The 25,518-nt window shown below is 43.8% G+C and overlaps 1 protein-coding gene across 2 annotated transcripts in view; it reads left to right on the top strand.

The window, feature by feature from the left end:
• The window catches only part of GLIS3 (GLIS family zinc finger 3), a 504,385-nt gene that overhangs the window by 199,475 nt on the left and 279,392 nt on the right, over positions 1-25,518 (top strand). For both annotated transcript variants that reach the window (XM_046023585.1, XM_046023584.1), the window contains exons 3-4: positions 5,020-5,227; positions 12,046-13,165. In XM_046023585.1, coding sequence (XP_045879541.1) covers positions 5,020-5,227; positions 12,046-13,165 — 1,328 coding nt within the window. The remainder of the gene's footprint in view (positions 1-5,019; positions 5,228-12,045; positions 13,166-25,518) is intronic.

Below are 25,518 nucleotides of genomic sequence, written 5' to 3'. Positions count from 1 at the left end.
ATCTTTAAAAAAACAAAACAAAACGCCCTGGATTTGTGTTAGGTTGAACCATAGAGAAATTGCTTTTGTTTGGTCACGTTTGAACTACAAGGAAAGCCACCTCCTGTGATCCAGACTAGAAGCAGGGATCACCTCTTCTTTAAGGAACAGTTGGTTTGGTGTCCATCTTTGTAGCCAGAATAAGGGCTCTATGGGGCCCGAAACTCTGTCCATCTGCCTCCAGGAGCTCCTTGGGTTATGGTTGGCCTTTGGTAAGTATCAGTTGAATGAACAGTAACAGCCAAAGAAACTTTGATTAGTTCTCCCAAACTCCCTCCCATGTATATGGCATTTCAGCCCCCCCTCCCCATATCCGTGTCATTTTCAGAGGAACCAGCGGATAACCACAAACCCTTCTGAGGGACGTAGCCTCAGCAGGGGTGACTGCGACACAAACAACTGTTTGACTTCAAGAGAACACTTTTAACTAATGAAGATGTTAATTAAAAACATGCCCCTGCTGGGAAGACCTCTCAGTTCAGAAACTCAGAAAGGCACTCCTTTTGTACTCCCCACCAGCACGCAGTGATCTTGGCTGGAATGTACGTAGTACTCAGAAGGCCATCTACTCGGATCCTGGTTTGAGCAGTAAACACATTTTTAAAAAACATCATGCAGCCTCTAAAAATAAGCGGTATTTCAAAACGAAAACCGGCACACAAGTACTTGGCACATCTGGTAGACAGAAAAGCTGCATGGTTTGTTTTCAGGGAGTGACAAGCCAAGGAACGTTCAAACTTGGCCAGTTGAAAACTTTTCTTCTATCTGTGGTGACACCTGGTTTTAAAAAAGTTGGCTTGAGCCTTAAAGCAGAGAGAATATTGGAAGCGTGTAGAGAATTAAATAGCATCATTTACTATCTTGTTTTATGCAAAGAATTATAAGGAACTGTTTTCTTCTTCAGGAAAGAGTGGAACAAAAAAGCAGCGAGGGCATGAGCAGTGATAGGAAGGTCCTGACAATAACATCTGACGTCCGCTGAGTACCTAGTACATGCTGGAAGGTGTGCTCTAGAGTCCTTCATGGGTCCAATGAATATGAGATGCACAGTAATCTTAGGAGGCAGTGTTATTTTTACTCCCACTTTACAGGTGGGAGGGCATACGGATGCTTTAGTAATGGCTGGAGTCACAGGACCAGCACGGGTGCAGGGGGGCGGCCCCAAAACAGGCCATCTCCAGGGCCCAGGGCCCAGACCCCAGACCCCAGAGCACAGCGTGGTTCCAAGCAGTCTGGTGGTGGTCGTTGCATTTGGCACTATGAAAACAACATTGGAGTTGGATGGTTGCATTCGGCCCCACTGGGTCTTGGTCAAGCTATTCTTTGCCTCCACTTGTGAGACAGATGATGCCATTTTCCAGAACATTCTCACAGCTGTGCCACAAACATTACTTGTTTCCCATAAACTTATTGTCCACCCTCATGCTTCAAGGGTGCCATTTATGATATCTTTCAGAAGCTGTCATTCCTCTGTGGTTACAGGAGGTTCACGGTGGCCAGTGGATTTGGGATAGGAGGTGGACGAGCCAAAGCGATGGGGATACTGGGAAAGGGAGGATCAGGGTCTCCGTATTCCAGAGTGGGAATATCATCAGAATGTGTGAATCCGGGCCAGAGAGTTACAAAGGCAGCCTTGACCAGCATACAGTTCTCACCCAGGAAGATGGGTTTGTAATGATGATCCCCATGGGACTTCATCTTCAGTCCTGACTGAGTTCGAGATACTGTGGGGGAGTATCAAGGGACTGGCTTAGTTGGAGTTTGTTTTTGAAAACCAGCGCCATTTTAAAAAAACAAACCAGGAGGGTTTCAGTGGAAATAATGTGTGAGCATTTAATATTCATGTACAACTGTCTTTTATTTTCATTCATTCACTAAAATTTTTGTTCATTGAGGTATCATTGACGTGTAACATTCTAATAGTTTCAGGTCTGCGACATAGTGATTCACTCTTTACGGGCACTGTGAAATGTTCAGCACCGTAAGGCCACGGGCCACCGGTGTCCACACACAGTCACACACATTGTTTTCCTTCTCTTTCTCGTGATGAGGACTTTTCAGATTTACTTCCTTAATAACTTGCAGTATGCAGTACTGTATTACTACAGTCACCGTGCTGTCCATTACATGCCCAGGACTTATGTATTTTATAACTAAGAACTGTAGGTCCCCTTGACCGCCCCTCCCCCTGGAGCCACTAATCTGTTCTCTGTATCCACATTCATTCATTCTGAACTTCATTGGCAGACATTTGTGTGTACGTGGTACAGGCCCTGGGTTAGGGGCCGAGGAAGCAGAGCTGTCTCAGACAAGGTCTTTGTCTTCAAATGCGATAAAATATAAGAGGAGAATGTGGCAGGCCGGTCAACGTGAGAGTTCCCTAAAGGTGCTGAGGCAGATGTGTTATGTATGAGAGATGGGGGGGGGGTGCAAAAGGAAGACTTGGTCACATCTGCCCAGCTGGCAGTGGGGGAGGGGCAGCCGGAGAGGAGATAACCTTTGAGTCCAGAGTGTGAAGATGAAGAGGAGCTCAGTAGAGGGACAAGTGAGGGGAAGGATGTTCGAGGCAGAGAGGAGAGCATGAACAAGATGAGGGTTAAGTGAAAAGTTTCAACAATCATACTTGTATTTAATGATTCTAAGGTGTGCATATTTCCACATCAAAATATCTCTGAAATCTTGATACCATGCGCTAGGTTCATCAGCCGTGCGTGTTCTTATCGGCACATACAGTAATACCAGGCCTTACAATATATGGCATCTTAGCTTCGAGAACAGAAAGTATCAGTGTGCTTTGTCATCAAGTGGCATTTCTTGGTTGTGCTGTTCCAGCTGTTGGCATGTATTTGTTTTAAAGGTAGGTATTAGGGGCGCCTGGGTGACTCAGTGGGTTAAAGCCTCTGCCTTTCGCTCAGGTCACGATCCCAGGGTCCTGGGATCGAGCCCCGCGTCGGGCTCTCTGCTTGGCAGGGAGCCTGCTTCCTCCTCTCTCTCTCTCTGCCTGCCTCTCTCCCTACTTATGATCTCTATCTGTCAAATAAATAAAATCTTTAAAAAAAATAAAAATAAAAAAATAAAGGTAGGTATTAGTGCCTTTTTATGGGGAAGGAATCAGGCATTATGACAGACGAGTAGATGATACTGAGTTTGACAAACTACCTGATATCTGATGTTGCTTTTCATAGTGTGGCTGGTAGTGATGGCACGTGGGGAGGTGATTCAAGTGTCTCACCTATTGGACTAGACTCCAAGCCATCACGTCACCTCTTTCCGAGGTAGAAAAGGGAGTTTGAAAGGCAAATGGCAGGTAGCTTGTTGGAACTTACAGAGATACTAAATTTATGATCATTGTGTAAAAACGTGCCCGCTACTTTTGGTGTCAAGATGGAGACCTGAAGGTACAGTGTTCTGTGAGTTATGAAAGCAGAGAGACTATCTATGATTGGTCTCTCAGGGCACAAGAAGATGCATCAGATTGAAGGGGCAGAGAGAGGGGGCGAGGGGCAGGTTCTGAAAAAAAAAAAAAGTATCTGAAAAAAAATTGGAGAGAAATTTCTGTTGGAACTAATGGTCTTCGCAAGTACCCAAGAGGAAACTAAGCATCCAGTACCTAAACTTAAACATTCAGGCACCATGAAAATATACCCCAGTAGAATCCATTTCTGCGCTGTCATTGAATCCCTGTGTGGCCTTGGGCAAGTGAATTACCACTGGGATTTCCCAGAGGGCTGGACTAAAAAAGCAGGTTCCTGCCAGCTAAAAACTGCAACTCTCTCAGCATTTTTGAGATGTAGTTTCATTGATGAGAGCATGGTGATTGCTCTAAGGTCTTGTTTATCCTTTAGTTCTGTGAGCTCTTGGAAGAGAGTGTTACAAAAGATGACAAAGCCATTTTTTTGGTTATTGATTTAACTTCTGGAAAAACAAAATAGGAACTGATGTCCCCTAGGGCTAAGGAAAGTTACTGTGATGATTTTCCACTTACTTTGATCCCAAATATATCAATGAGAAATATGGGGAATTTGGTGAGAAAATTTTAGAGTTTAATTTGTTAAAATCTGACATCATATTTATTTTTTGTTTGAAATGGGAACACAGTGTACAGTCACTGAGACTTAACCAGGTAGTTTGCAAAAAATGTTTGAGAAAGGACATCCATGTGAAAAGAATGTCTAGAATGATTCAACCAGTATTATTATTATTTTTTTAATAAATGAGTCATGGTTGTGTTTGACTTTCTCTTCTATGCTTTTCACTTCTTCGTAATGACACAGATTTTTGTGGGTTTCTTTTTTTTCTTCCTTCTTTGGGTATATACCACATTTTACTACATTTGAAGATTGTTACTAATGAAATGATAAATCTATGTTGAATTTGGTTACCATGCTGCTTTTAGAATAAGTGTTTTATTTATGGCTCTTTCATCCTGGTTTTTTTTTTTTAATTGGGTCTATGTCCAATGACAGTGTACTGGGATGAAGAGGAGAAATCAAGATTGAAGATACTCAGCCAGACTTTATCCCTTTAAAGAGACTTTTTGGAAGGCCAGAATTGGAAGGAAGTAAACCAGTTAAATAAGTGTTATTTGGCCATGTCAACTTTCCTTGGTGGGCACTTCAAGATATTAGCTATTCTAGAAGAAACTTCTAGATATAAGTAATCCCATCTACTTACCACCTTGACTCTTTAGGTAGGGAGATGATAAAATATGATTCTTCATAACTGGGTACTTATACATAGAAGGAGCAAAATTTAAGCACATTTTGTATGAATGGTGATTATTGAAGGGTTTTTATTGTAGCAATGGCTTTTTCATTAGAAATACAGAAAGCTTTGGGTATCACTAATACTAAAAATGAACAAAAAGGTGATCCAAGGACTGTCTTGAAAGAGGAGTCCTGATAGAATTGGGCACATGTGTGTATTTACTGATTTCTGATGTAAGGGACATGAAAGCTAACCTGATTCATTTGTTTTTAGGGGCTCTTGGCTTTGGGCCTCAGTGCAAGTCCATTGGAAAAGGCAGCTGCAACAATCTAGTGGTCACCAGCAGTCCCATGATGGTTCAGCGACTGGGACCCAATTCACCTCCAGCAAGCCAGGTCTCTACAGCATGCAACCAGATCAGTCCTAGCTTACAGAGGGCAATGAATGCGGCCAGCCTGCATATACCTACTTCAGATACCAGGTCTCATGTTACTTTTTTTTTTCTCCCTTCCTGTGGTATAATCACACCCCACGTGTGTTCTCCCTTCCCTTCCTGGACACATGCATGCACGACACACATCACACACACGCACACACAGACACACATACCTGCTGCAGCAACTCTTTCAATTTGAGTTAGTAGGGGAACGTGTATAAAAACAAATTATGTGTCATTATATCCTCTTAATTGGGAAGAATGGCTTCCTCCCAGCCGTCTTGTAGTGTGAGTGTAGTCATTGCCCGGTTTGAGACTTTGGGGCTTTTGTGACAAAAGCCCAGTGTGTAAACGTGGCAGTTTGTGAGGCTAGAGAATTGTGATGGGCCACATACATCTCTTACCTGCTCATTTTCTAGGCTATGGGTTGCAGTGTCCCCAGGCCACTTTACCGTCTGTTTCGTCTCTCCATCTCTCCACCCAGATATCTATTAAGTACCTACTGTCTGTACAATACAATCGTTGAAGTTTAGGGAGATCGTAGAAAAAGTAAAGAGAGAAGTCATGAATTTCGAGACTCCATGATGGTCTGGGAAGACACAGTTTCTTGCATGAATTACATAGCATTTCAACATAATGTCTGATTAGGTGCCAGAATAAGGGGGTCCAATAAATGCCGTGTGTCTTTCCGTATGGGAGAGAATTGAATAGGAAAGGGAAATCACCCTTTAAGACACATTTTTATATCTCTCAAGGTTGATATTATAGAGGCCATAAAACCAAAACACTGTGCAGTGTGTAAGGTCCATTTCCGTGTTCGAAATGAATTATTTCATCTTATAAGTAGCCTTGTTGGGGAAAGAGTTTTTACCTCTTAGTCCTGCCTCTGCTCTAGCTGTGCATTTGCAAAGGAATCGGACTCTATGGGCCTCGGCTTCCTCTTCTTGGAGGCTGGAATCTGCTGAGGTGTCTCACAGTTGTGGGGTCCCAGGTCTTCTCCCAACCTTTCTCCTCTTCCTCCTGTATCCTTTTCCTTCTTGTATCACTGCCCTGTCCTCCCAACCACTACTTGAGACTCAGAAATCATAGTTCCTGGATCCGTTTTTTTTTTTTTTTAATGCCAGTTTTTTCATGAGGTGGAAACTTGTTTTTCACCTAAGAATTTTTGTGATGGAAGCTGCTGCTGTCATTTTCCCATTGATGATTATGCCTTCAGGGACTCCTCAGACTTGCTGAGTGTTGCATGTGAAATTAACCGTACTCGGGTGGTAGGTGTCATTGGAAAGCCTTCAGCTTCCTGTCTGTGGCAAGTCCAGCCCATGCCTTGAAGGCAGAGAGTCATAATTAACGGAGAAAGTGGCAGTAGGCAGGGCGTGCGTTGCCCCAGCCACGTGCCTTATGCAATTCCTTTCATGGGTCGGCCAGAGAAGGGTCATTATCTCAGTGTTTTCTGACATATTTGATTCCTTAGCATAATTTTATATCCTTAAAGGACAGCATCTTAAAGATGCATTGACATGTGTTTTTGAGTGTATTCTGTGAGTCCTCCTATGAAAATAATTCTTTGGCAGGATGAGCAAAGAAACAGGAGTTGGGAGGTCGGGTGGCTTGGCGAAGTATGGAAATTACTTTTAGCAATCTGGGAAGGCTGCATTTATTTGTGATCCTTAAATTGGTTTGTGTGTTCCATCAGGGGAAAGAAGGGTAGGAGGCAACAGTTCAGCTTAAGGGCATTTTGCTATCTAAAGATAAAGAGAAGATGGAGAGAGGAATCATCTCTATGTGTTTTCCACTGGAGACATGCCAGAGGAAGTGGCTTGGGAGGGGGCATGCACTGTACGTTGTGAGTGATGGCTGTCCTCTAGAAAGCTGTAAGATTTATTGTTTTTTCCTGGTTATCTATGTACTTGTTATTCATTGTAGAAAATATGGGAAGTCTGGAAGAGCTTGTGGTAGTGGGTGGTCGTCCTCCTGAACCCTAGCACCCACAGGCAACCGTGTGACCGATTTGGATACATTCCCTTCGCGTGACACACAAATGCATTCACAATAAGCACAGGTTTTCCTTTCCACCAAATTGACCTATAAACCTATAATTACTGACATCGTGTTATAATTACCATTTTTTTTTAGTTAATAAAAACACCTTCTTCTGTAGTGAAAACCTTCTTCAGTATAGTATAATGGCTTCTTCCTGCCCCAGATTCCATTTTATTAAAAAAAAAACCCTCTAATTTTTATTTTAAAAATCTAATTTTAAAAATTGCATTTGGAGATGTCCAGTTTTGTGGCTTTTGCTCTGTATTCCCAAATTGCACTGTAGCAAAGATCTACCCACTGATACACTCACCAGTCGTCTGACAGTTCCTTTTTCCTTACTAAATACTAGGAACTATTATGATACCTTTTGGCAATTTGATGTACAATTTGTTACTTTATCTTAATTTGAGTTTTCTTAGGTATTGATAATATTGAGTAGTCTCCATAGATTTACTGTTTGTATTTCTTCTTTTGACGTCCTTTGACTGTCTCCTAGAGGGCTCACTTTGGAAGAAGCACTCTTCGTAGCTTCACTGGGTCCTGTTTAAGGCGGGGATGCACATCGTGCCCTACTGCTGTAGGTTTGCCCATACTACCTTCGCAGCCATTTCTGACTAGCCCCATTTGGTGACACGTGCAGACTACACCTTATCTTCTTGAAGATCCAGAAGCCATTCTTGATTTAGGCATTGCCAAAACTCTGTAATACAGAGGCCATGGGATGTAGTACCTCAGATGACAAGCACTGATACGGTAGCATCACACAGTGGTTTCGCGTACCATACAGTAGTAGTCGGCAACAGGAGAGACTGGGTGCCACTGGCACCGGTTTTGTACGTTTGGCCGTCCTGGTGCTTTCACATCCATTGTGATTAACCCCTTAGGATCTAATATTCATAAAGCAGCTGCAGATATTACCTCTGTTTTAGAGACGATGGACTGACGCAAATGCTTTGCCTAGTGTCACTGAGCTTGTCATTTACAAAGTGCAGCCATCAATCTAATAATGTCATTCCGGATCTCAAAAGACACCACACTTTTCTCTCCTAAACCAGACATTCTTGGAGGTGATTTCTGGTGGTAGTCTTTCTGAGGGTTTCCTTTGGGGTTGGAGTATGCCTGCAAAGCTCAGAGGAGGCCAAGGGGGCTGAGCATGGACTCTGGACCTTCTGGAGGTTCTAATGTTTTACAAAGCCGTGCTGTCTTCAGATGCTGTCCGCCTCAGGGGGATTTGCCCCCCAACAGAGATGAGAACTTACAGATAGCCTAGGACTAGTCTTTCCTGTGACACAGATAATACATATTCTCTTGAGGCTCAGTTTGAGGAATTCCGTGTGATCCATAAGTGAGTATTTCTTTTGAACTTGGCATTGAACCAAGCAATCCGGCTTGGTCATCATGTCCCTCATGGCGCCATGGGAGTCACTGAGATCTTGCCTCACCAGTCACCTTATCCTGTTTCTTGGACAGTGTAGGAGTTTTTCATATTGGTTGTGTTTGGTTTGAGCTATATCTCTTTCCTTTGCTATAGATCCAAATTAGCCAGTCACTAGAAATAACATCCTAGGGAGCAGATGAACATATGGAAATGGAGATAGTCTTGTCTGTTCGTCCGTCTCTTTCCCAGAGGCCTGGCATGTGCAGCAGCAGGGGCAGCAGGGTGCAGCAGCAGGAGAGAGTCCCTGGGAACTTTTAAGGCATTCAGCACATTGTCACAGAGAGAGAGTAGAAAACATGGGTTCTAAGCACAACTTGTGTGACTTCAGTCTGTTAATCAGGCGGAGCATTATGGATCACATTTGGGGTGTGATGCGGGGAGAACAACACAGGACCTATGGGATCTAGCGAGGTGATGGCCTATCCAGGGTGTATGTGTGTGTGTGGGGGGGTGTCAGTGAGGGGAAGTCACAGAACCTCAGTTCTGTTCTCTGTAGAGGTTATTTTAAAAATCCACTTTCCTCACCTCACTGTGTGTATCGCTGTGTCAAATGCGATCACGTGTATGGAAAATGCCTTGTAAGCTACAAATGATGGCTGTTTGTCGTTATATTGATTATTCACCTTCACTTAATAAACAATTTTTGGAAACTTATTATGTATCTCATACTCTGGTGGGTACCATGGAGATAAAAACAGTTCCTTCTGTTGAAGGGCTTTGAATTTCCCTCAGGAAGATCACACCCACAGACGACAGCAGTGCGCTGCCTTTGAGACGCCGTATTGACAGTAGACACCTGCTTTGGAAGGAGGACGCTTCTGAGACCTGGTGTATGGGGGGGAGGTTTCAGCGATTAGAACTTTGAAAGATGGCAAGTTGCGGGTCATAGCACGTGAGGGAGATCGCGGCTGGGCAAAGGCCATTTGTTGGAGGCTGTAGTCGTGTTGGATGTTTGAGGCTTCTCTGTCCGTATTATTGCCGTCATGAAGAGAAGATAGGATTTGCTCTCTGAAAGTATACGGTAACTGTCTTAGAAGACAGATGTCTGAGGAGTTACAGGGACGTGTCAGTGTGAAGTTATGATCAGATTTAAATCAAGCCATAGTTAGGTGTAATTGGGGAAAATAAGGAATATCAACAATAGAACAGAGGAACATGTTGCCCTGTAGGCTGCCCTCAAACGGAATAAGACAATTTCACATGCAGTGTATATGCAGCCGGGTAGAATACTTTCTGCCTGAAATTCACTGCTCAAAAATCTGAAATACTCCAGTATGACAGTGGCCAGGCAAATGTACCGTTTGGGAACGTTCTCTAGACCTTCTCAACCTCAGGGTGTAAAGCAAAGTCAGTTGTCTTGGCCTCATATATGACACGACTACTGATTTGGCTTGGGTCAGAAAGCAATTCCTAAATCTCCCTGGGGAAGGGCCCAAAAGGCCCTTGACATCCAGTCACCAGGAGCCTTCAGCCGAGTGCTGCAGGGACGGCTGCCTGCTGTGGGTGTACTAGGCAAATAATTGGAAGTGTCCACAGGGAATTAGAAACCAGATGGTTCGGAAACCACTCTGGGGCTTGCAAAACGACCTCAGCCCTAATACAAGAATGGGGACGGTGACAAATCTGTGTCAAGGGCAACTGGACGTAAATTCCTGCTGTGTTTGTCATTGGTAAACATTACTTCACTCGGTGGAAAAATCACATTGGTAGCAGTGTTATCTATCCCCTTATACTGTGCCTTTGAGAGTTGAGATGTTTTCTTGCTGAGACCGCGCGCTTGTGGGAAACAGTGTTCCCAGCTTCCATTTTGTGAGAGGAGTAAGAGGAACAGAAGGGAAAGGAATGGTTCTCTTTCTCTCCACTCCCTTGCAGCAGGTTTCTGAACAACAGCTGGAGGGAGTAAATGAGTTCATTCCCGGGAAGATAGACATTCTGTTTAATATTTTGTTTTGGTTAATTAATTAATTAATTAATTAATTTTTTGGTTGGAAAAAAAAGATCTCTGTAGAAAACCAGTGCAGGTACCTATGCGTAAACTGGGTTTTTCTGATCCACACCATGTCTGAGTCGGGAAATGGAGTGAATGATAGCTAGCCTCTTTGTGACAGATTTACATCCAAGGGATGTAGCTTTTCCTTTCAATGGTTTTTAAGGCAATGACGTCATAGTAAAGCAAGGTGAGTTTTAAAGTGTTCAGACTACATCACAGGCCATTTTTTTTCTTTCTTTTTTTTTTTTTAAGTTTTATTTATTTGACAGAGAGAGATCACAAGTAGACAGAGAGGCAGGTAGAGAGAGAGAGAGGGAAGCAGGCTCGCTGCTGAGCAGAGAGCCCGATGCAGGACTTGATCCCAGGACCCTGAGATCATGACCTGAGCTGAAGGCAATGGCTTAACCCACTGAGCCACCCAGGCGCCCCATCACAGGCCATTTTGATGTGCAGGTAAATCTTGGGTATGCAGGTAAATGGGGGACATGCTTTGTAAAGGGTAAGGAGAACAGGAGACGAATCACTGCAAAAGTGAACTCCTGAAAGGGAAAGATCCCTTCTTGGTCCAGAGCTGCTCTGATTCAGTGCAAGAACACGTGGAAAACCCCAGACTAGCAAGTGTAATTAAACCCTGCAAGGCCCAAACGTATTATGCCCCATACGCCTTGATCTCAGGCTGTCATTCTCTTCTGTATCATAGCTCTATTTCGTATGTATTTTTTCATTTCCTGGGGTGATTTGATGCTATGACTGAGGGCTGACTGAGTTACTGTCTTTTAAAGAAATCTTTAGAATTCCTTAGTGAAATGAAGTTGTGAATTTATTATTGGATCCCCTGGATGACCCTTTGACTTGGAGGATATACTTTTTTTCAAATTAAGCACTGGTTTACGTTTTACTTGACTGAATAGATTTTGCTCAAAGGCTGAGGCTCTGTTTAGACTTGTAGTCCCTGCAATGCCTATTCGTAATATACTGTATACCATAAGCACTTACTAAATACTTGCTTATTCATTTTGCCATGACAGGCATCAATAATTATTCCTCTGTCCCTAATTCTTCCCCCCAACATTAAAAAAAGATATTTAAAAATAAAGCAAGGACTATTTATTATCATTAAAGTATTAAGATTATTTATAACAATAGATCTTTTGTTTTATTATTCCAGTGAGCATTAGCCCTATTGTCCCTCTTGGTAAAATGTTATTTACCTGGAACTAAAAGCCTTGGGTTTTATCTTAGCCAAAGAATGTGTGTTTAGCCGAGAATGTAATTAGGGGAAATACTTAAGGGATTGTCAATGTAGTGTTCTTTTAGCTCTTAAGCAATCCATATCCTGCTAAAATGTTTGTCTTTTTTTCTTTCTTTTTTTCCCCCCTCTGGCTGCTGTTCCAGGTCCCTTATTTCTCGTGAGTCTTTAGCGTCCACGACTTTGAGTCTGACAGAAAGTCAGTCAGCCTTGAGTGTGAAGCAAGAGTGGTCTCATGGCTACAGGGCTCTCCCGTCGCTGTCCTCCAGCCACAGCTCCCAGAACGGCATTGATCTAGGGGACCTCATTAGCCTTCCTCCTGGGACAGCCATGTCCAGCAATAGCGTCCCTAACTCATTGCCGTCCTACCTTTTCAGCATGGAAACCAGCCATTCTCCTTACCCTAGTCCCCGGCACTCATCGGCCAGGTCTCACTCAGCCCGCTCCAAGAAGAGAGCGCTGTCTTTGTCCCCGCTGTCCGATGGCATTGGGATAGACTTCAATACCATCATCCGCACGTCGCCCACGTCGTTGGTCGCCTATATCAACGGGTCAAGGGCCTCCCCGGCCAACATGTCCCCCCAGCCCGAGGTCTATGGGCACTTCCTGGGGGTGCGTGGTAGCTGCATCCCCCAGCCGTGCTCGGTGCCGAGCAGCCAGAAGGGCATGCGGGTGGCCAGCGGGGGCCTGGCTCTCCCGGCCTACGATGAGGACAGCGTGCTGGAGTACGAGCGCATGCAGCAGCTGGAGCATGGAGGCCTCCAGCCAGGGCTGGTCAACAACATGGTGGTGCAGCACGGCCTGCCCAACCCCGACAGCCAGCCAGGGGGCCTGCTGAAGACGGAGCGCCTGGATGATTTCCCGGGCGGCGCCCTGGATCTGCCCCCTGAACCCCCTCTGCCTCCTCTGCCCCCACCTCCCCAGGGCCCGCCGCCCCCCTACCACGCTCACCCCCATCTGCACCACCAGGAGCTGGTCGCACGTGCCCAGCCACTGACCCTTCCCCAGGCTGCCTTGGAGGAAGACGGGGAGATGGAGGACATTGGGGGCAAACAGTGCTGTCGCTGGATCGATTGCAGCGCCTTGTACGACCAGCAGGAGGAACTGGTGCGGCACATCGAGAAGGTTCACATAGACCAGCGCAAAGGTGAAGACTTCACTTGCTTCTGGGCCGGCTGTCCTCGAAGGTACAAGCCATTCAACGCCCGGTATAAACTGCTCATCCACATGCGAGTCCACTCCGGGGAGAAGCCCAACAAGTGCACGGTGAGTCTCCCGCTAATGTTCACGGGCTTTGGCGAGGGTGCGTGGCATCTTCCAGACTTGGCCACGAATCAGGGGACATTTTCTTCTTTTATGGGATTTGGATACTAGGGGTTCTAGGTATCCCTGAAATTTGGCTTCTTTTTAGCCCCAGGATAGGAGGGATTTCTTTAATTTTTGGCAGCAGGGTCCCGCTCCACTTCTAGAATCCCTTCTGCAAATGTACATGATCCATACTGTCAGGGGAGGCTGATCTGCCACACTGTCCAGAATCTTGGAAAATCCATGGGTGCCAGGCGCCAACTTGAAGTTGCTGAAAGGCGCAGGGCCGAGGGACACACCACACTCGCAGCAAGCATGAGCTTTTTTCCAAAGCAAATATTCAGGGATTTTTCCTTCCCTCCAATAACTGGGCGAGTATTGGGTTTGGAGGAGGGGTAGTTCTGATATTTGGAAAGGAACTCACACTTAGCAACTTGGCTGGTAAAATTGTTGCTGCATACACCCACACGCCTGTACACCGCACACTCTGGGGTTGTGAGACTAGTTAATGATTTATAGGCGGCATAAAAACACCCAGGGGATCCCACAGAGGCGGGATCTCACAGGATCTCGCCGAATTTTAAGGAGAGAAAATTTGGTGGGAAAGTTTAAGGAGAATGAACCGAAAGGGACACTGCCTTGGGTGTTGAAGGAAGTGGGCATGGTGTCCCTTTCTCCCCTGCCTCCCCTTTTCACAACATCGATCCTGGAACTTGCCTCTGTTTCTTGGCAAAATTTGCTATTTCTGAATAATAGGCCTGCTAAATGATTTTGCAATCGTTTCACACCTAACAGAAACCCTCAGGGTTTACAAGCAGGACATCACCCTTGGGATCACAGGGCAGCTTTGCACAATCTCTGGCAGCTCGCTTAGCTCTGGGAAGAGGACGAGCACGTGTTTTATATTACTTTAGATGGGCAGGAACATTGCTTTCAGAGTTAAAGTCTGAGAATTTTAGGTACTCCCTGGATATTGAATATGCTACAGATCACTGAATGTGTGAAACATATAAATCATTTTGCAAAGAGACTTACTCAGGTGGTGGTCCCCCGGCCAGAGTCCCTTCTTACTCTAGTACGTCTTGACAAAGAATCTGGGCCATGTTTATGTTTGACTGTAGATTGGCCAAGTTGTCTGATTTATGTAAAAGCAGAACAAACAGGTTGATAGCTATAATGTGGGTATTGGAAGCACTTTTTCACTATCCAGTAGGTATTTCTGAAACACTTTTCAGAATTTCTGGTGGAATGAAATTGCATTTCTTGCCGTTACCTTGTGGCCCGTGTTGTGATTTTTCTTAAGGAAAAGCAGAAGCTGATACATTGTGAGGATGCCAGGTTATATGACTGAAGAGAATAATTACATTTCAGACGGCAAAACCTTCTTCTGTCGGTAAGGTTCTGCATTAAAAATGCCAGAAAGAGACAAGCAATAGAAGGCAATTCCATTTTGGAACACACCGGCCCATTGCAGGCAGGAAAGACGTTCAGTCTCTGAGGGAAAATAGTCCAACCTTTTAGTTCTGACTAATCCTGGCTGAAAATAGTTTGCTGGATTTGGCTTTACTGAAATAAACATAAAGGCCTGAATTATCCAAAACATATTTTTTGCATTGCAAAATTAATTTTTGTGCAATAGGATTTCCCCATTTTCCCACTGTTCCCAGACTTTGCAATGGCATATAACTTTATAAAGTTGACTTTTGCTAAAGTGCAGGAGGACTATTAAAAATAGAAATATTTCAGTGAAAGAATAAGCCGAGAGGTGATTATTTGCAGGGCTCTGCTTGGCTTTTCATTGCATGATCCAGGATGGGTATGGGAGGTGATTTCTTTCTTGCCTAGTCTGCCTCCTTCCCACTTCTGGATGGAACCTGTAAAATTCAGATTGCTAGACATAACAGCATATCAAACCTAGACCTGCAAGGCGTTAAGTGATACATGTTATAGTGCAAATGTATTTATACAAAACAGGGTTTCTTAGGAGCTGACTAATGCTGCAGTTCTAGTCTTGGGACTGTATGTTTTTCGCAGGAAGACACCCATTTTCATCAAAAGCCTACATAGTGGGAGCATTATGTCTTCTAAAACTGTCGTGTTGCCACATGGTGTCTGCTTGGTTTGTAGGGTTAGCGCTAAGAGGCGACGCACAGTTGTGCTGTGAGGGGTTAGCAGCCCCCACGTTGTAGTCCCCGGGAAGAAGACACTGTACTTGACGTAGATGCCTATCTGAAGAGACACACTTTCTGCCTTTTGCAAAACCGATCTTTACACTCTTGGAATACAGACACAAAGCGTTGTTAAAATGTAAATATTTCATCTCCCGCTGCTTTGAAATCTGATGGTAGTTGATGCAAAGCTCAGGATCACTGCCGAGTGAAATGCCCACATTCATCTCTTGGAGACACGAAGGGATCTTTGGTCTCTGTGGCTGTGTCACACGCAGCAGAGGCTCAGGGCATTCAGAGTATAGGACCTGTACGCTTTTGTTACACGTGTGTTTCACTGCTATTAATTCTCTGTGAGCCATCGTTAGAGTTAGCCTCCATTTTCACTCACTTAGCTTATTGGCCCAAGAAAGATGTGATGACCCAGTTGTGTTTGGTGACCATGACTACAGGCAGCACAATGTGCTTCTGGAAGTCCTGGTGGAAGAAGTGTGTGTGAGAGGGCCGCTCAGCGACAGCCTGCTTGGCTAGCGCTGTTCCGTCGCAGACCAGCGCCTGCTCCCTCGATGCGCTGTTCCGTCTCATGCAGGGAGAGTGCCTTCTCATCGTCTGTGCCGGGGACGCTTCGGCCTCACCCAGGACGCTGGGATTCGGATCGCTCGGCATTCTGGGTGTCAGAACTGGGGGAGGATTGCTGATTTATTATTTGGTTCACTTACTGGAAGAAGAGCATGGTTTCTTTTCTCTTTCCCACCCAAACAACCCCGCCCTTCTGTACATCTCATTCTTGCTCTTCTGCAGAGAGCCAAACCAGCTGCTCTCTTTCCAGGCCTGGCCCCGATGACAGAGATATTCCCAGCCAGTGGCAAGGGCCTGGAGAAGGAAAGGCCTCAGCAGGCAGACAGACAGACCTCAGTTAAATCAGAAACTGGGATACGGCAGTATTCTGTTCAAAATACCTGCATCCACTCATGGTCGTCTACGAACTAAAGCAATTTCGAGCTGCCGAATCTTCTGTTTAGTCCTTCCTGAGCTTAGACCAGCCCCAACACTGATGAGTCTCAGAATTAACCAACACTTCTTAGTACAGCTATGCTAAATTCTATTACGTTTTTCTGAGATGATAAGGGTTCAAATACTCAAGTCAGAACAAGTCATGGAACCTCAGATTTTGATTCTCAAACTCCGGTTCCTTGGTCCTAAAAGGATAGCATAAAATGTAACCCCAAATTATTGCTACATACTAACCATCCCGAGCAGTATCCGTAGTAATGGTCCCAGTAGAGCACACACAGAGAATGTTTTTACCGTAGGTCTCTTTAGTCATCGAGTTGAAGAGTGTGTAACGCCTGGGTAGAATTTCCAGAAGGTGTGTTCTGCATGAGATCAGGCCCACTGTGTCTGCCAGTACTTCTCCTGAGAGAGCCTATCTGATGGGAGCAGAGTGAGCAGAGGGACAGGGTTCCGTTGCCAGCATCAGAAACACGGATGGCTTGACATTGTGCACAATAGAAAGCAGTTGTGTTGGGAGGTTAGGGAGTGTTAATAAGGGAATTAGGGGGAATGCGGGTCACCACTTAAATTTTGCTTATTTTTCCTGGATGAATTTTATCCAATAGCAAAAAGGAATTTTGCAAGACTTTTACCCACCCACAGATTTTCACGAAAATGTCACTGACCAAAGACAGCTTTGAATTTTGTATGAATTGACTCATTTCTCCACAGGCATTTTGCCTGGCAAAATCCAGAGTATTTGCTTTGGCTAGAAGATTGGGCAGTTTGCTTTTTAAGTAACATTGGATTATGGAATACAAGAAAATAAATACAGAGCTGGGGCCATGTCCCCATTCCTCTTTTATGGCCTGATTTATGGGTTCATGGGCCAGCATTAACCACGTAAGACATTTCTTAAGGAAAAGTAAATTCATTGTAAACTGTGGAAGAAGTTTTAAAAATCATATCCTTCATTTTGTTATTTTGATAAGAGTTGGCATTGATGTGGTGACCACAATTATATGACCAGAAGAGACCTTGGGAAAATATTATCTAAGTATAACTATTAGTTACCACTTCACAACCTTCAAATTGGCAGCAATTAATAAATTCTCATAATGTCAAGTATTGGTGAGGATATAGAGAGTGAGGAATGGTTTAACATTGCTGGTGAGAGTAAATTGGTGTAACCACTTTGGAAAACAATTTGGGAACATCTAGTAAAGATGAAAATGAGCATATCAACAAAACGCTGTCCATGTGTCTACACTAGGGAAATTCTTGTATATAGTAGTGGGGCCACATGCAAAAAGATACTTATTGTACCTCTGTTTCTGCCCATAGATGAGGTAAATTGATAAACCATGGTTTATCCATAATGAGATATTATAAAGGAGATTAAAATTAATGAACTATAAATCTCTATCTCTATAGGTGGACAGATGGATAGATAAATATCAACGTGGCTACAACTCAAAAAACAAATGAAAACAACTGAAAAAATGAATGAAAAAATTAAATTCAAAAGGGATATGTACAGTATGATACAATTTATATATGTTCATACACACACACACTAAGCAATATTATATAATTGTTACAGATACATAATTACTTGGCTAAACAGTAAAACTGTGGGCAGGATAATCAGTAACCTTTGAATAGTAGATACTTATTAGAGAGGACAGACGTAAGAAGAAATGGGAGGGTTATTTTGCCTAATCTTTTTTCCAAGAGTGAGAAAACTGAAACAAATATGGCAAAATATTAATTTCTTTTTAGCTTGATGGTGGTAAGGCAGCACCACACAGAAAATATTTTAAGATTCCCATGAGGTGCTGCCGGTTTGAAATATTTTATAACTGTAAGTATAGATTTTTACCTAAAAATAAAAGAAAATCAATGAATATAGCATTCCCCCTCCCTCTTATACATAGCGTTTTTTTTTTTTTTTTTTTTTTTTGAGAGAACAAAGCCTGGAGAAATTAAGTGATTTTTCTTTGACTAGTAAGTTGTTGGGCCGTTGCCTACTGAACATGTACAAGGCAGTGCTTCTCAACCTCGGCTGACATTGCAGTTGCCTGAAAAGCTCTATAAAGGACCCATACCTGCATCTCACCCCGAGTCTGTGATGCAGTAGGTCTGGGGTGCAGCTTCCCGGGTGATGTTAATGCGAAGCCAAGGGTTAGAACTGGCGCTTTAAAAGCTTCCGCGTGCTGACCTTGCACCCTAAGTAAGTGAAAGTCTCCTCTGTCCTTTCAGTTAAGGTGTGGGGAGTCAGTGTTTTGTAGTGAGTACATCTTCATTATCTCCAGTGTCCTGACAACGATTAGGGTAATTTCGTGTTCCCTTGGAATAAAATTCAAAGACAAGAAAGAAGATAATTGAGCAACTCTGGTGGCGGCAGGAGGCTTTCAACCAAGGGTCCTCTTTCTCTTCAGTCAGCAGTCAAAGGTTGGGACGGGCTGTGCTGAGCACGTACGTCGTCGCCACCTCCTCACCACCCCGGGTTCAAAGTGGAACTGACAAATCTGTCACGTTGTTCCCATTTTTCAAGGTAACGCAGAGTGTTCCGTCTTCCAAATACAATGCAGCCTTTCTGCTTTTAATATAAAATCATCTTCAAAACATTTTTGCTACCAGGGATATTTCTGAAGAGTTGGTAAATTACCAAAATATTGAATTTTCCCTTTTATCAAATCTGCCTGATGTGATTAAATAAATAAAATTAACATTAATATCCTCTTTGTCTCTTGAGGCTGAAACACCACCAGCGAAACATCTGGTAAAGATCAGAGAGAGTGTAGCTTCCAAGTCCGATCCCATGAGGCATCATTCTGTCAGATAGTTAATGCAAGCTCAATAATTTAAAAATAAAACTACAACTAAATTGCAAGGTTTTACCCCCCAATGATTTTACATGAGGAAGAGATACTGGCATATTTATCTGTGCATGTACATGTTCAACATACTGTAGACGTATGTGTGTCTCCATAAATTACAAAGCCTTTAGTACAGGTAAAGGCAAACTACAGAAATTCTCATCAGATGGACCACTGACCGCAGTCTGTAAGGCGTCTGTCAAATCGAATTTCACATCCCAAAATACAGGTTAGAAGCCTTCCATTTGGTAGTGGTTTAATTTTATTTCCCTTTAGAAGGCATTTAATCCATTTTACCTGGAGAGCTGGCCTTTCACGAACTTTGTCCTGAAAATAAATTTGTAGCAGATTTGGGCAGACGTTTCAAAGCAAATCGTGGTTTCTATTTCTTTGCCCTGCGATTCCAGGATTAATGAAAAACAATAGATAATGAGAGGAATCCTAAGAGGTTAAGCATTTGGAGGCTTTATTCTCGTTCAGCAAAATCATTAACTACATGACGGTTAATGTTCCTTTTTGTTCATATTTGTTTCGTGGTTTTTCTCTAATTCCATACCCCGAAATAATGTTTTTAAAATTAGAAAGAGTCATGTAAATCTTTGCATGAACGAGCTGATTAGGGGAATGTGTTTCCAGCCTTTTCAGATTTGCTCACATATAGATTTGAAAGTGTGTTTTTCTTCGTTTATTCAGACCGCATCAGTATAAAATTACTTTGGCAATTTATTAGAAACGGCTTTTGTGACCTCTGGAATATTTCTTGAGTACCTTTGGTTGTGTTGACATCTTTGAGTCCAGACAGAATCTGAGTGTGTGGAGTGAAAGACCAAACACATTTATTTTTCCAAAAAAGAGGTAGTCTGATTCTCTTTCATCTTTCAGAAGTGTTTTCTTCAAACTCTGGGAGAACGATGTGGAGAAGAGATGTTTATTTTTCTTTCCATGCAGATTTATTAGTTTTTACTATAATTACGGAGTTGGGGCTTCTAGACTATCAATAAGACAATGAATGTTCCCACCCCAGGCAGCGGATGCGTGGCCGGCGAGCACAGGGCCTGGGCTGGGAGGCTGGGCTTCCCATCTGCCCAGACTGCCGGTGACCTTATCCAGAGGAGAGTTGGGCTGGGTTAATAGGTGTCCTCACTCATCGGGGAGGTTGGCGTGCCTAGGAATTTGGTGAGAAAAAGAATGAGACCCTGCGTGTTCTTACTTTACAGTATTTCCTTTTATTTTCTTGGGCCACAGATACTGGACTTGAGTAGGGAGAATGACTAATCCTTTTGAGGGATAATTTTAAAGAAAAAAATTAAAAAAAAAAAACAGTTAAGGGGAGCCTAGGTGGATCAGTGGATTAAGCCACTGCCTTTGGTTCAGGTCATGATCCTGGGGTCCTGGGATCGAGCCCCACATCAGCTCCCTGCTCAGTGGGGAGTCTGTTTCTCCATCTCCTTCTGCTTCTCTACCCCCCCCCCCCCATGCTCTCTTTCTCTTTCTCAAATAAAATCTTTAAAAAATAAAAATTAAAAAAAGTTAATTTGCTACATTGTTGAAAAATCAGAAAATAAGATGACTGGCTGTGGGCAGACAGGGGCAGTGGGTATGAGTCATTATACCATGCTCCAAACTTGGGGTGATGGTATAATTAATTTATTATTTAAGTAGGGACACTTTTGAGACTTTTGAAAGGGGTTCTGTGTCACCGCGCTCTCCGTATTTACCAGGTTGGTCCTAGGAAGGCCAAGGGGTATAGCTTGTCCTCCCCAAAGAGTGTATGCACTGATGTGTCCACCCGGTCAACGCGTGTTCATTCACTCATTTGGTCCCTTAGTATTAGCCATGTGCCGTGCCCTGTCCTGGGAGCTGGGGGTTACAGAAATAAAGGAGACATTTCCTTGAGGAGCTTACAGTCTTCTGGAGTTGATGTGTAAATCGTTAATTTACACAAGAGTGAAACAAGGGCTTTGTAAGAGGTCTGTGCAAATTGTTTTCATGCGGAAACAGGGGAAGAAGCTTCCAACTGTGTAGAGTCTGGGCAGACTTCTTGGAGAAGCGACTGTATCTTGAAAGAAGATAGCAGTTCTCACAGAGAAAGGGAAGGAGGCCTTTCACGCGGAGGATCACAGTATGTGCTGACAGAGTGGCGTGAAAAGAGTCGGGGGGAAGAAACAGTTCCGAAGTTGGTACGTGGTCCAGCGCTAGGCAGAAGAGGCAAGGGAGGCTGGCCATCCACCTTGGACCAACAGCAAAGGACCTTTACTATCAAATTAGGATAGTGCTTTGAAAATTAGAATCCCAAACTTAGCCAGTTCCAAGGCAAATCAAGTTAATACAAAGACAGAATCTCAGGAGGCAGCGTCAGTGAGGTAGCAAGCGCTGTGCTTTCGTGCTTGTGAAATGAAACCGTGCCTTCCCCAGAACCACCGCATTGTCTCTTCAGGCTGAGAGTTTAATACCTCGACAGACTGTATCTCTCGGCCTCTACCACATGCAACACAGAGTCTTCTGAGGCCAGGTGATCAGCCAGGGAGACACATAAGTGAAGACGAGCATGAAAACATTTTCTGTGGAGAACTTTAAAGGAAAAAAAAATTCTAAATCTGGGAGAGTCTGCATCTAGACTAAAGCTATTGGATCAGTTGTGTCGAATGATTAAGATGTGGACAGAGGCCGCGTACGTTATCCTGTGTATGAATAGCCTTCCATTAGTTAAATATTTCCTTTTTATAATCTATAAAGAGAGTGGAGTACTGTTAAACAGAACTCTGGATGGGTGTTCATTATGCTCAGCCTGTCAGCCCTTTCAAGACGTTGCCCCCACGCTAAGATTTACTTTGGAATTGTTTTCTGTTCAGACTGAATTAATGCAGAGCAGAGCTAAATGTTTGGGATGGTTAGAGGAGTACAAATTACGTCAGTTGTCACCAAAATGGCGTCCATTCCCAGAGGTGGTAGCTGGAACGCTGTGGAGCCAAGAGCCTCTACAGGGTGGGGAAGACAGTGCAGGGAGAGACTCAGCTTTTGTTTACTTGAGCTTCCTGCTCTAGCAGCACTCACCTACTTTGGGGATTGAGCCTTCCAAGGTGGGGTGTTTGCTTGTCTGACCAGAGAACACGTCCTAGAGCCAACCACTTGTGGATTCAGGTGTCTAGAGGGTTCCAGATGGGGCATCTGATTGTTCTTGCTCTCAAAACTCACCAGGCAGGGTCTCAGGAGTCTCTCTCCAGAATACTTTCTTTTCTGTGTTACTTGAAAGCACCTTAATGTTTAAGTTGAGGGTGGCTATTGGGCCTGGCAGTCTCTGCCCTTTAATGAGAAATGCGGCTACTTCTGAACTCTTTCTCTTCTACTATTCCTTTCTCCCATGCCCAGTCACAGCTTCTAGAATGAAAAGATCAAATGGCACTTTGTTAGCCAAGAGAATAGACTTGAGAGTGGGGGATGAGTTTCAGTGAAGGAAAAATGGGGATCCTCACCTTAAGCAAACATGGAAATTTGTCTTGCATCTCAAGACTCTACTGTTTTCTCTTCTTCCCTCATAATTTCCATGTTGCCTCAAGGCCCCTTGCTTTGCTCCTTATTCTTCTCTCCATCTTTTCAAGTCTTGCTTTGGGGAAAGAACTTCACGAAAGATAAAATTCATACATATAAGTGGCGAATGGTTGAGAAAAGCCTCAGTGCGCTGGCCCTCCCAGGGGTAGCTCCATTTTTACTGGGAGGGAAGCAGTAAACGTCTCTCTTAAAGGAAAACTTCAGGGAGATGGGAGGGGCAAGAAAATAAGTATGTTACCTACTCAGAGCTACTGGATTACTTTAATCCACATTGTAGGCCTCAGAGCAATGTGATTTATGGAGTTTGAGGTTCATATTCTGTCCTTTCTACTACACACTCAAAGGGCATTTTCCCCTGAGAGTCTTGCGCACAGTGCCCAGCTCAGTGATTAGATGAACAGAGAGTAGACCTCAAATGTGTGTGTATACATACTTGTCTATTATCTCTGTGTGTGTGTGTGTGTGTGTGTGTGTGTGTGTGTGTGTGTGTGTAGATATGTATATGTGGGTATATAGATAGATATCTGTATATCCGTATACTTGAAGTTAGGTGATGAATACATGGAGATTCATTATTCTGTTGTTACTACTTATGTGATGATTTGAAATTCCTCAAAATAAAAAGCTAAAAATAAATAAACTATTTTTTGAGTTATAAGAAACAGAGAAGGGTGGTTTTCCCCCCTCTAATATCTCAGGGATTGGTGCCAACCATTTTTTGCCTTTCGGGTAACCCATGTTCCACTGACCTAAAAACAAATTCATTTTTTTTTCCTTGCTCGTGCGGGCTCTGAAATCACTCTGCTTGAGAATAAGATGGAGAGATAACTCCTGGGCAATAACATGATATTTAAAAAGGCAAATGCTACCTGCCTCCTTAGCGCAGTAGGCTGCGCGTCAGTCTCATAAAAAGGCAAATGCTAACAAGGAAGCGTGATTATAATATGTGAAGATAACCTAACTTCTAAAACAGACAGTCTCAAATCTCAGTATCTTGGTATGATAAAAGTTTCTTTCTTACTCGTGTTCTAATACAGCTTGTGATCACACAGTGACTCAGCATCCAATGTGACTCCAATGGCTCTGCTGTTGGAGTCCAGGGTGAAAGACAGGATGTTGAGGATTGTGCAGAAAATTTTAGGAGCCGGGTCTGAAAGGGACACATTTTACTTTTGCCTGCATCATGTTGGCCAGCACTCAGTCACATGACAACAGCTAAGTGCAAGGGAGCCTGGGAATTGTGGTCTTTCTATGTAGCATAGGAGGAAGTTAGACACAGATTATGTACCTGCTGGGGGGAGGGGGGGACCAGAAGTGCCCTTCCTGCTCACTGCTGACTTGTTCTGGTTCTCTATGTCCCCTTGAAAAGAAGACACATTTCAGTTTTGATCTTTGAGCTTTCCGTGAGGGGCGATCCTGTGTCATCAGAATGGTTTTCTTAAAGACCATTTCTTTTTTCTTATCAGCGCTGGCTCCTATAACTTGGTTTTCAGCTCGGTAAGTCTTTCTCAGCCCAACCATTTTTTTATTTACTCTCCAAGGATTCCATTGCCATACAGTCACCACTGCTGGGAAAACTCTTGTTATCTTGAGCGAATTACTCAGTTTTTCCCACCTTGTCCAAATTACATGTTCTTGGTGCATAATTCCCTACTTCTCATCATCTTTCTAAGTCATGAGGATGTGATGTCTTCATGTCCCACAGGCACTCACCCTTGAGGGAGATCTGCTCATTATCAAGGACAAGGTCATAAATGAATCACCAAGAGATCCACCATTGTGAACAGAAATTTGGTGTGAAGGGCTATTTTACTAAGACCCTGAAACACAATATTCCCCATCTGTTCATAAAGTAGCTTATTTGGTACACACAGTGTGGTTATAAATGCTCTTCTCTTCTCTGAATGCTTGCTTTTGGTCATGAACTGGCTCACAGTCAAGGAAAAAATGACAGTGTGCCTCTGTGGACGCCTTTGGTCCATTTCCATAAAGATATTCAAGCAAAATGAAATTGCCTGGCTCTTTATAACATATCCTTTAGTGTGTTTAAGCTTGCAGAATTACCCCCAAGGATGACAAATTGTAAACATCATGCAATACCACAGCCCAGGTTCAAGGCTTGTCTCAGTGTTCTGCCGATGTTCACCCTTCCTAGAAACGTTTAAAGTGTCTTAGGAAAATGAAGCTAGGTAAACAAGCTTATCGGGAGCGACCATAAAAAAAATCATTGATTCTAATTAGGAGGCGTCACCTATACAGAAACAAAGCGGCTTTTGTGTGGTGGAAAGCCTACCTGTTCTCTGAAACACATGGAGTGCTTTCCAGTGGCTTTAGATAATCAGGCTGGCAACGTTTCAGGGCCCTGACCTTTTGGCCCATCTCAAGTGATTCAGCTGCACTTGTCGAAACTTGTCGAAGGTGTTGGTGGGAGGTGTGCCAGGATGCAAGTTGTTACAAAGCTGTGACAGGGAGACAGGCGCTGTTTTTCTCTGAAAACCCCAAACCACAGCATAAACGGAGGTGGGGAGTGGTCAGGTTCTTGGGGCAAGGAGTGAGTTTTTGTCATCATCCCTAGCCCTCTGCCAGCCCTGCACGTTCAGCCCCGGCTGGTGAAGACTCCAGGCCAGTCGTGCTGTCTGCATCAGCCTGAGCCTGCTCCACCATGGGCTCCCAGAAGGCGCGCTCTCGGTGGTCACCCCGGTGTGAAGCTCGGTCCGGGGAA

The sequence above is a fragment of the Meles meles genome, chromosome 11, assembly GCF_922984935.1.
Source record: "Meles meles chromosome 11, mMelMel3.1 paternal haplotype, whole genome shotgun sequence".
NCBI classification, from domain to species: Eukaryota; Metazoa; Chordata; class Mammalia; order Carnivora; family Mustelidae; genus Meles; species Meles meles.
This window is presented reverse-complemented; position numbering and strand designations above follow the sequence as displayed.